Source organism: Salmo salar, chromosome 20 (genome assembly GCF_965601325.2).
Source record: "Salmo salar chromosome 20, fSalSal1, whole genome shotgun sequence".
Classification (NCBI taxonomy): Eukaryota; Metazoa; Chordata; class Actinopteri; order Salmoniformes; family Salmonidae; genus Salmo; species Salmo salar.
The window spans coordinates 81,487,484-81,497,483 of record NC_138310.1 but is presented as its reverse complement, the minus strand read 5'-3'; the positions used below and the strand labels follow the sequence as shown (position 1 = coordinate 81,497,483).

Below are 10,000 nucleotides of genomic sequence, written 5' to 3'. Positions count from 1 at the left end.
TATAATTAAGTCTATGATTTGATATTTGATAGAGCAGTCTGACTGAGCGGTGGTAGGCAGCAGCAGGCTCGTAAGCATTCATTCAAACAGCACTTTCCTGCATTTGCCAGCAGCTCTTCGCAATGCTTGAAGCACAGGGCTGTTTATGACTTCAAGCCTATCAACTCCCGAGATTAGGCTGGAAATACTAAAGTACCTATTAGAACATCCAATAGTCAAAGGTATATGAAATACAAATGGTATAGAGAGAAATAGTACTATAATTCCTATAATAACTACAACCTAAAACTTCTTAACTGGGAATATTGAAGACTCATGTTAAAAGGAACCACCAGCTTTCATATGTTCTCATGTTCTGAGCAAGGAACTTAAATGTTAGCTTTTTTACATGGCACATATTGCACTTTTACTTTCTTCTCCAACACTGTTTTTGCATTATTTAAACCAAATTGAACATGTTTCTTTATTTATTTGAGACGAAATTGAGTTTATTGAGGTATTATATTAAGTGAAAATAAAAGTGTTAATTCAGTATTGTTGTAATTGTCATTATTAAAAAAAAATATATATATATATATATATATATATATATATATATATATATATATATATATATATAAATAAATCGGGCGATTAATCGGTATCGGCTTTTTTGGGCCTCCAATAATTGGCATCGGCGTTGAAAAATCATAATCGGTCGACCTCTAGTGTGTAGGTGTGTGCGTGTATGTGTAGCTGTAGGTGTTTGTATGTGTAGGTGTGTGTGTGTGTGTAGGTGTGTGCGTGTGTAGGTGTGTGTGTGTGTGTGTAGGTATGGGTGTGTAGGTGTGTGTGTGTGTGTGTGTGTGTGTGTGTGTGTGTGTGTGTGTGTGTGTGTGTGTGTGTGTGTGTGTGTGTGTGTGTGTGTGTGTGTGTGTCTCACCCTCCAGGCAGGTAGAGTAGAACTCGATGAAGAACTTGGTTCTGCTGGCCGTCTTCACAATGGCCTCAATATTCTCAAACTCTATATAGGCCTGTTCAGAGGACTTAGGCAGACCTGGAGAGAGAGACAGGGAGAGGGGGTCGGGTAGAGGTGCAACGTTAAAAACCCTCGGCTTATAGTGAGCTGATGAAACAAATAACTATGTGGTTGTCATAGCGAGTGGCCGTACCTTTCTTGGAGACGAACTGCGAGGTGACCCCCACCTCAAACGTACCAAACACTGGGGAGTGGTCACTGGTCACAATGTCATCTGTACAGCCTGAGAGGGAAACATGATTTCATCACATGATGTGCTAAACGCCAGCACTAGGAGTATAAGGCAACTGAAACGGAACAGGGTTTTCCAAACTCAGTCCTGTGGCCCTCAAGAGGTACAACTTTTATTTTTTACCCTAACACTACACAGCTGATTCAAACGATCAAAGCTTAATGATTGGTATATCATTTGAATCAGTTTTGTAGTGTTAGGGTAAAAAATAAAAGTTGTACCTCTTGAGGACCACAGGACTGAGTTTGGAAAACCCTGTTTATACAGTAAATAGATGTACAGAGTTGTTGAAGATGCAGGGTCTCACCATAGGAGTTACAGACAATGTGAGTCTCAGGGTAAGACTTCCATAGGATCCTGTCACACCAAGACGGGACGTTAGTCCTCATCTGAGAGGGAGGGTGAGAGAGGGAGGGAGAGAGGGAGGAAGAAGAGAAGGGGATATGTGAGTGAACAGAGATCTCTCCATCTGTGCCGGAATGTATTTGTGAGTGTTTTCCTACCTTATCAGGACCACAGTGTCCCCATAATGTCCTGATAAGTCCCCACAATGTCCTGATAAGTCCCCACAATGTCCTGATAAGTCCCCACAATGTCCTGGTAAGTACCCACAATGTCCTGATAAGTCCCCACGGTGTCCTGATAAGTCCCCACAATGTCCTGATAAGTCCCCACAATGTCCTGATAAGTCCCCACAATGTCCTGATAAGTCCCCACGGTGTCCTGATAAGTACCCACAATGTCCTGATAAGTACCCACAATGTCCTGATAAGTCCCCACAATCATTTTACATTTACATTTTAGTAATTTAACAGACGCTCTTATACAGAGCGACTTACTAGTAGTGAATGCATACATTTCATACATTTATTATTATTATTTGTATTTTTTTTGTACTGGCCCCCCGTGGGAATCGAACCCACAACCCTGGCGTTGCACACACCATGCTGGCGTTGCAAACACCATGCTCTACCAACTGAGTCACAGGTAATAAGATAAGTCACCACCGTGTCCTGATAAGGTGGGAAAAAAAAGAGAATTTTGGAAAAGTCAGGACTTTTCTATGTCCTGAATTTGTTAAAATGCTATTTTAGGCTTAAAGGGGCAATCCGAAGTTGCTACATCCATTTTTGTACTTTTGGATTCTTGAAAAATAACTTAGAAATGCCTCATGAGCTTATTTCAACTGTCGTACCCCATCAGAACCCAAAATAGAAACTTGTTTTACTCCAACGTTTGTAAACAATGTTAACACGGTTACAACTTTAACGTTGATATCATGGATGGTCAGTCCTTGCATCCATAGCTTTGTCTATGAATTTGAGAGTGGTTACATTTCTCCAGTCCTATCCCTCAGCCTTTTACCAAAACAGAGGAGTAGGCTTTATGGTTTCTACTGCTGACTGCCACTTTAAGGAGTTAGGGTTAGGTTTAGGGAAAATACGATTTGGTATGGGAATAAATGTTTACTCCTCAAAAAGTGAGTCAGTGTGTACATACCCCTGTGGCCTTCTGTTTCTGCCACACATATGTATCCCTAGACCCGCGCTCATAACGATAGGTGGGTGGGTAGAATATCTCCTCCTCCGCTGTACCAGAGGATACACAAACACACATTACAACAAAATACAGCAGAGCACATAGCGAATGACGGGAAGGAGTGTGTGTGTGTGTGTGTGTGTGTGTGTGTGTGTGTGTGTGTGTGTGTGTGTGTGACTGACCGAAGCGCAGGAACACCTTGTTCTTCTCTCTCTCCAGGTTGAGCTGGTCCACCTTCAGCAGAGGATCAAACTCTTTCCTATTGATGTAGTTCAGGATCTCCTGAGAGAGAGAGAGAGACAGAGAGAGAGAGAGAGAGAGAGAGAGAGAGAGAGAGAGAGAAATAGGAGAGAGAGGAGAGAGAGAGGGAGAGAGGAAGAGAGAGAGGGAGAGAGGAAGAGAGAGAGAGGAAGAGAGAGAGAAAGACAGCGAGAGCAAGAGAGAGAGAGGAAGAGAGAGAGAGAGAGGAAGAGAGAGAGAGAGAGGAAGAGAGAGAGAGAGAGGAAGAGAGAGAGAGAGAGAGGAAGAGAGAGGAGAGAGAGAGAGAGAGAGAGTCATGCTCAACATGAGCTCCTGATATATTCATATTTTTTGGTTTTTAGGATGAGATAAACACTCTAATGGAAAAAAGAATTCCAGACAAGAAGTGATGAACAACAACTCTATTCATTCAGAATAGAAAAAAAGTAACTTTGCGCCCCAAGTTAAGAGGTTTTGACTCTAGCTAGCTAGCTACACAACAAAGACCAAGCCAGCAGACTAACAAGCTAGCCAGAAGAAACGAGCGAGAACAAACCTAGCAAGGGGAGGTAATACAACTACATCAAACGACCAAACTGAGTGAGTAAACCTAAAAGGAGCACGGACTAACTTTAAACATATCTTCTGTTTTTTTGTGTGAAGATTTGTCAGTCTTTTTGCTGGTTTTTGAACTAAATTAGCGCTAGCCAGCAACAGCAGCAGACAAACAAACCGGTTGCTATAGCAACGGGGGCAGCAGGACAGAGCAGCAGCAGCAGCAGAGCCCACAGGCACCATGTCCCCACTCCCCCTCAGCGCTGAATCCATTCTCTACCCCCCAGAGGACAAAAATGACACAACGAGGATAGCTTTTAAACAGACACTACTAAAGGGGAGGCCAGAAACCCTTTTTGCAGACCTCTACAAAAATGCTGATGTGAGTAATCTCATCTTCCTCACTGACCAGCCAAATGCTTGGTGCTCAGCAGTCTGCTCTCACTACCCATCCATCTCATCTTCCTCACTGACCAGCCAAATGCTTGGTGCTCAGCAGTCTGCTGTCACTACCCATCCATCTCATCTTCCTCACTGACCAGCCAAATGCTTGGCGCTCAGCAGTCTGCTCTCACTACCCATCCATCTCATCTTCCTCACTGACCAGCCAAATGCTTGGCGCTCAGCAGTCTGCTCTCACTACCCATCCATCTCATCTTCCTCACTGACCAGCCAAATGCTTGGCGCTCAGCAGTCTGCTCTCACTACCCATCCATCTCATCTTCCTCACTGACCAGCCAAATGCTTGGTGCTCAGCAGTCTGCTCTCACTACCCATCCATCTCATCTTCCTCACTGACCAGCCAAATGCTTGGTGCTCAGCAGTCTGCTGTCACTACCCATCCATCTCATCTTCCTCACTGACCAGCCAAATGCTTGGCGCTCAGCAGTCTGCTGTCACTACCCATCCATCTCATCTTCCTCACTGACCAGCCAAATGCTTGGTGCTCAGCAGTCTGCTGTCACTACCATCCATCTCATCTTCCTCACTGACCAGCCAAATGCTTGGTGCTCAGCAGTCTGCTCTCACTACCCATCCATCTCATCTTCCTCACTGACCAGCCAAATGCTTGGTGCTCAGCAGTCTGCTCTCACTACCCATCCATCTCATCTTCCTCACTGACCAGCCAAATGCTTGGTGCTCAACAGTCTGCTCTCACTACCCATCCATCTCATCTTCCTCACTGACCAGCCAAATGCATGGCGCTCAGCAGTCTGCTCTCACTACCCATCCATCTCATCTTCCTCACTGACCAGCCAAATGCTTGGTGCTCAGCAGTCTGCTGTCACTACCCATCCATCTCATCTTCCTCACTGACCAGCCAAATGCTTGGCGCTCAGCAGTCTGCTGTCACTACCCATCCATCTCATCTTCCTCACTGACCAGCCAAATGCTTGGTGCTCAGCAGTCTGCTGTCACTACCATCCATAAAGACAGAGGGAATCTGTAATGGGTGGAGGCTGAAAATCAAAGAGACAGACGAGCCTGACAGCACTGGCTGACATCGTCCTGTTGATGGACTCAAATGGGAAGTTTGTTCAGGAGAATAAACTTTTCCCTAGACACAAAAGGAGAAACGTGTGGTGCCCAACAACGCAGAGTGCCATGGAGCTGCTTGATAAGGCCCATCTCGGGTCACCAAGCCACAGTCATACACACCGGAAGCAACGACCTGCATGCTCAGCAGGAGAGGGTGGCCACTTCACTACGGGGAGTGATTGAGAAGGCCTCCGCAATCTTCCCCAACTCAAGAATCATGGTGTCAACCCTTCTACAGAGGAAGGACTTCCACCCTGCCACAATCCAAAGAATAAACGCTAGCCTCTCCCGGGACTGTGCCCTGCGACCCAATGTACACCTGGCCCACCATCCCACCCTCCATCTGGACTGTCCCTATGACCATGTTCACCTGTACAGGAAGACAGTCCCCATCTTTGTCAAGACTCTCAAGGACGTCGCTTTAAACTGCAGCCCGACCTCTCCACCCAGGAACAGCGGAGCAATCTCCACCCTGCCGAGATCACCGAGACAACACCCCGGACCAGCACCCTGAACCCCCCAGCCACGACCACAGCACCACCAACCTCAATGCCCACCACAGCCAGCGCAGCACAGACCACCCCAGCCCAGCTTCAGAGCCACCCAGACGAGGCCTCCCACCGCAGACCCACACATGGAGGAGCCACAGCCCAGCAGGCAGAGCTACACACAGGCTGTGAGAGGAACAACTGGCCCAGCCCCCACCAACCAAATGAGTGACATTAAACAAATGCTGAGTTTACTATGCTCACATGTGATAGGCCGAGGGTCATGGATGCTCACATGTGATAGGCCGAGGGTCATGGATGCTCACATGTGATAGGCCGAGGGTCATGGATGCTCACATGTGATAGGCCGAGGGTCATGGATGCTCACATGTGATAGGCCGAGGGTCATGGATGCTCACATGTGATAGGCCGAGGGTCATGGTAAGATGAGCACAACAACTCCACCATCCTCACACTACATCCACCCAAGTGGCATGACACAAATGCTATCCTAAATGATAAACACATCACATTTGCATAATAAGAGTTTACTTTAATTGAAAAATCCTATTTTAATAGTTCTTGTTGGATTGTGAGTGTTTGTCTCATTTTGAAGGTAAAGAAGAAAAAAAAGAAATCTTTTTACGTTGCGTGTTGGAATTTACAAGGATTAAGTCCTCTGCTTTTGGGCTAAAGAGCAGAAACCCAGACTTCCTGAAAGAAATTGCTGATGTTGATATTGTAGTACTACAGGAAACATGGTGCAGAGGTGATGTTTCCACTGGCTGTCCACTAGGTTATAGGGAGATCATTTAACTTTTTTTTAAACATTTTAGTCATTTAGTCATCTTATCCAGAGCGACTTACAGTAATGAATGCATACATTTCATACATTTTTCTTTCCGTACTGGTCCCCTGTGGGAATTGAACCCACAACCCTGGCGTTGCAAACACCATGCTCTACCAACTGAGCCACACGCAATAATCCTACCATCCACTAAATTAAAAGGAATCAGACAGGGCAGAGACTCAGGACAGGGCAGAGACTCAGGACAGGGCAGAGACTCAGGACAGGGCAGAGGCTCAGGACAGGGCAGAGGCTCAGGACAGGGCAGAGGCTCAGGACAGGGCAGAGACTCAGGACAGGGCAGAGACTCAGGACAGGGCAGAGACTCAGGACAGGGCAGAGACTCAGGACAGGGCAGAGACTCAGGGGGAATGCTAATATGGTATAAATCTGAAGTAATTCATTTAATCTAATTGATCAAAACAGGAGAATTCTTTATCTGGTTAAAAATCAACAAGGAGGCTGTCTTGACAGATAAAAACGTCTTCCTCTGTGCCACATACATTCCCCCCTCAGAGTCACCCTACTTCAATGAAGAGAGTTTCTCCATTCTAGAGGGGGAGATGAGTCACTTTCAGGCCCAAGGCAACGTCCTGGTCTGTGGAGACCTGAATGCTAGAACAGCAGAAGAACAAGACACTATTAACAGTCCTGGGGATAAACACCTACCAGGAAGCAACAACCTTTCCCTCCCCACAAACCCCCACAGAAACAACTAGGACAAAGTAAAACACAAAAATGGAGTACAGCTCGTGAAGCTCTGTCGAACACTGGGTCTGTACATAGTCAATGGTAGGCTGAGAGGGGACTCTTTTGGTAGGTACACCTACAGCTCATCTCTTGGCAGCAGCACTGTAGACTACTTCCTCACCGACCTCGACCCAGAGTCTCTCAGAGCCTTCACAGTCAGCCCACTAACACCTCTCTCAGACCACAGTAAAATCACAGTGTATCTGAGAAGAGCGGAACCCAACCATGAAGCATCACGGCCCAGTAAATGACATGGTACTAAACAGGCCTATAGATGGAGTGCAAACAGTACAGCCATCTACCAAAAAGCAATTAGTAGCCAACAAATACAATCTCTCCTGGACAACTTTTTTGCCTTAACATTCTCCTTCAGCAATGAAGGTGTAATTTTGGCTGTTTGGAACATGAACTTTATATTTGACAAATTAGCCTCCTTGGCTAATCTAAAGAAGCATAAGAGCAAACCAGAAATAACAGAAAATGAAAAATGGTTTGATAATGATTGCAAAAATCTAAGAATGTCATTGAGAAATGTATCTAATGAAAAACACAAAGAACCAGACAACAAAAATATACACCTTCAATATGGGGAAACACTGAAGCTGTCACGCCGTGACCTTAAAGAGCCTTTTTTATTCTCTATTTTGTTAGGTCAGGGTGTGACTTGGGTGGGCAAATCTATGTTTCTATTTCTTTGTTGGCCTAGTGTGGTTCCCAATCAGAGGCAGCTGTTTATCGCTGTCTCTGATTGGGGATCATACTTAGGCAGCCCTTTTTCCCACCTGTGATGGTGGGATCTTGTTTGTGTGTAGTTGCTTTCTGCACTGCATGTAGCTTTACGTTCGTTTTCGTATTTTGTTGTTTTTCCCGGTGTCATTGTTAATAAAAGAAAATGTACGCCTACCACGCTGCACCTTGGTCTCATTCCAACAACGGACGTAACAGAAGCAATACAAACACACCCTAAGAACAAAAAAGGAAAAGCACATTAGAAAACAGCTGGATGTAATTGAGGAATCCATAGAATCAAACCACTTCTGGGAGAATTGGAATAAATTAAACAAACCTCATCAGGAGGAATTGGCATCCAAAATGGGGATATGTGGAGAAATCACTTTGCAAACCTCTACAGCAATATAACAAAGAGCCCAGAACAAAAAAATATACAAGAAAAATTACAAATCCGTGAATCAGCAGTCAGAGACTATCAGAATCCTGTGGATACCCCAACTACAGAAGAAGAATTATTGGAAAAACGATGTACTCTCCAACCCAACAAGGCCTGTGGTGCTGATGGTATTTTAAATGAAATGATCAAATATACAGACCACAAATTCAAATTGGCTATACTCAAACTCTTCAACATTATCCTCACTGCAGGTATTTTCCCCGATATTTGGCACCAGGGATTGATCACGCCAATCTATAAAAATGGAGACAAATTTGACCCAAATAATTACAGAGGAATTTGCGTTAACAGCAACTTGGGGAAAATTCTCTGCAGTATTATAAATAGCAGACTACACCATTTCCTTGACGAACACAACGTCCTGAGCAGAAGCCAGATTGGATTTCTAAAGAATTATCGTACAACAGCCCACATTTACACCCTCCACACTAATTGACAAACAAGTAAACCAAAACAAAGGCAAAATCTACTCATGTTTTGTAGATTTCAAGAAAGCATTTGATTCAATTTGTCACTAAGGTATTTTTTATAAACTAATAGAAAGTGGTATTGGAGGGAAAACATATGATGTTATTAAATCAATGTACACTAAAAACAAATGTGCGGTTAAAATTGGCAACAAGCAAACAGACTTCTTCTCTCAGGGACGGGGAGTGAAACAGGGCTGCCCAATAAGTCCAACACTATTTAACATCTACATTAATGAATTGGCAGCACCTGGTCTCACCCTACACAACACTGAAATCAAGTGTCTGCTGTACGCAGATGACCTGGTGCTCCTGTCTCCCACTAAGGAGGGTCTGCTGTAGACAGATGACCTGGTGCTACTGTCTCCCACTAAGGAGGGTCTGCTGTAGACAGATGACCTGGTGCTGCTGTCTCCCACTAAGGAGGGTCTGCTGTAGACAGATGACCTGGTGCTCCTGTCTCCCACTAAGGAGGGTCTGCTGTAGACAGATGACCTGGTGCTGCTGTCTCCCACTAAGGAGGGTCTGCTGTAGACAGATGACCTGGAGCTGCTGTCTCCCACTAAGGAGGGTCTGCTGTAGACAGATGACCTGGTGCTCCTGTCTCCCACTAAGGAGGGTCTGCTGTAGACAGATGACCTGGTGCTCCTGTCTCCCACTAAGGAGGGTCTGCTGTAGACAGATGACCTGGTGCTCCTGTCTCCCACTAAGGAGGGTCTGCTGTACGCAGATGACCTGGTGCTACTGTCTCCCACTAAGGAGGGTCTGCTGTAGACAGATGACCTGGTGCTCCTGTCTCCCACTAAGGAGGGTCTGCTGTACGCAGATGACCTGGTGCTCCTGTCTCCCACTAAGGAGGGGTTACAGCAGCACCTAGATCATCTGCACAGGTTCTGTCAGACAGGGCTCTCACAGTTAACCTAAAAAACCTGAATATAATGATATTCCAAAAAAGGTCAGGAAATCAGAATGACAAATATACATTTTACTTGGACACAGTTCTATTAGAACACACCAAAAACTACACGTATCTAGGACTAAATATCAGCAAAACAGGTAGCTTTCACATGGCTTTAAACAAGCTGAGAGACAAAGCAACAAGAGCATTCTATGCCATTAAAAGGAACATTAAAATC

The 10,000-nt window shown here is 45.1% G+C and overlaps 1 protein-coding gene across 1 annotated transcript in view; it reads right to left on the bottom strand.

The window, feature by feature from the left end:
* Nucleotides 1–10,000, bottom strand: part of LOC106581340 (phosphatidylinositol 3,4,5-trisphosphate 5-phosphatase 2A) — a 151,079-nt gene that overhangs the window by 13,063 nt on the left and 128,016 nt on the right. Inside the window, exons 16-20 of the mRNA XM_045704004.2 lie at nucleotides 2,972–3,071; nucleotides 2,751–2,839; nucleotides 1,558–1,639; nucleotides 1,152–1,241; nucleotides 923–1,036 (exon numbers count right to left, since the gene is read on the bottom strand). Coding sequence (XP_045559960.1) covers nucleotides 923–1,036; nucleotides 1,152–1,241; nucleotides 1,558–1,639; nucleotides 2,751–2,839; nucleotides 2,972–3,071 — 475 coding nt within the window. The remainder of the gene's footprint in view (nucleotides 1–922; nucleotides 1,037–1,151; nucleotides 1,242–1,557; nucleotides 1,640–2,750; nucleotides 2,840–2,971; nucleotides 3,072–10,000) is intronic.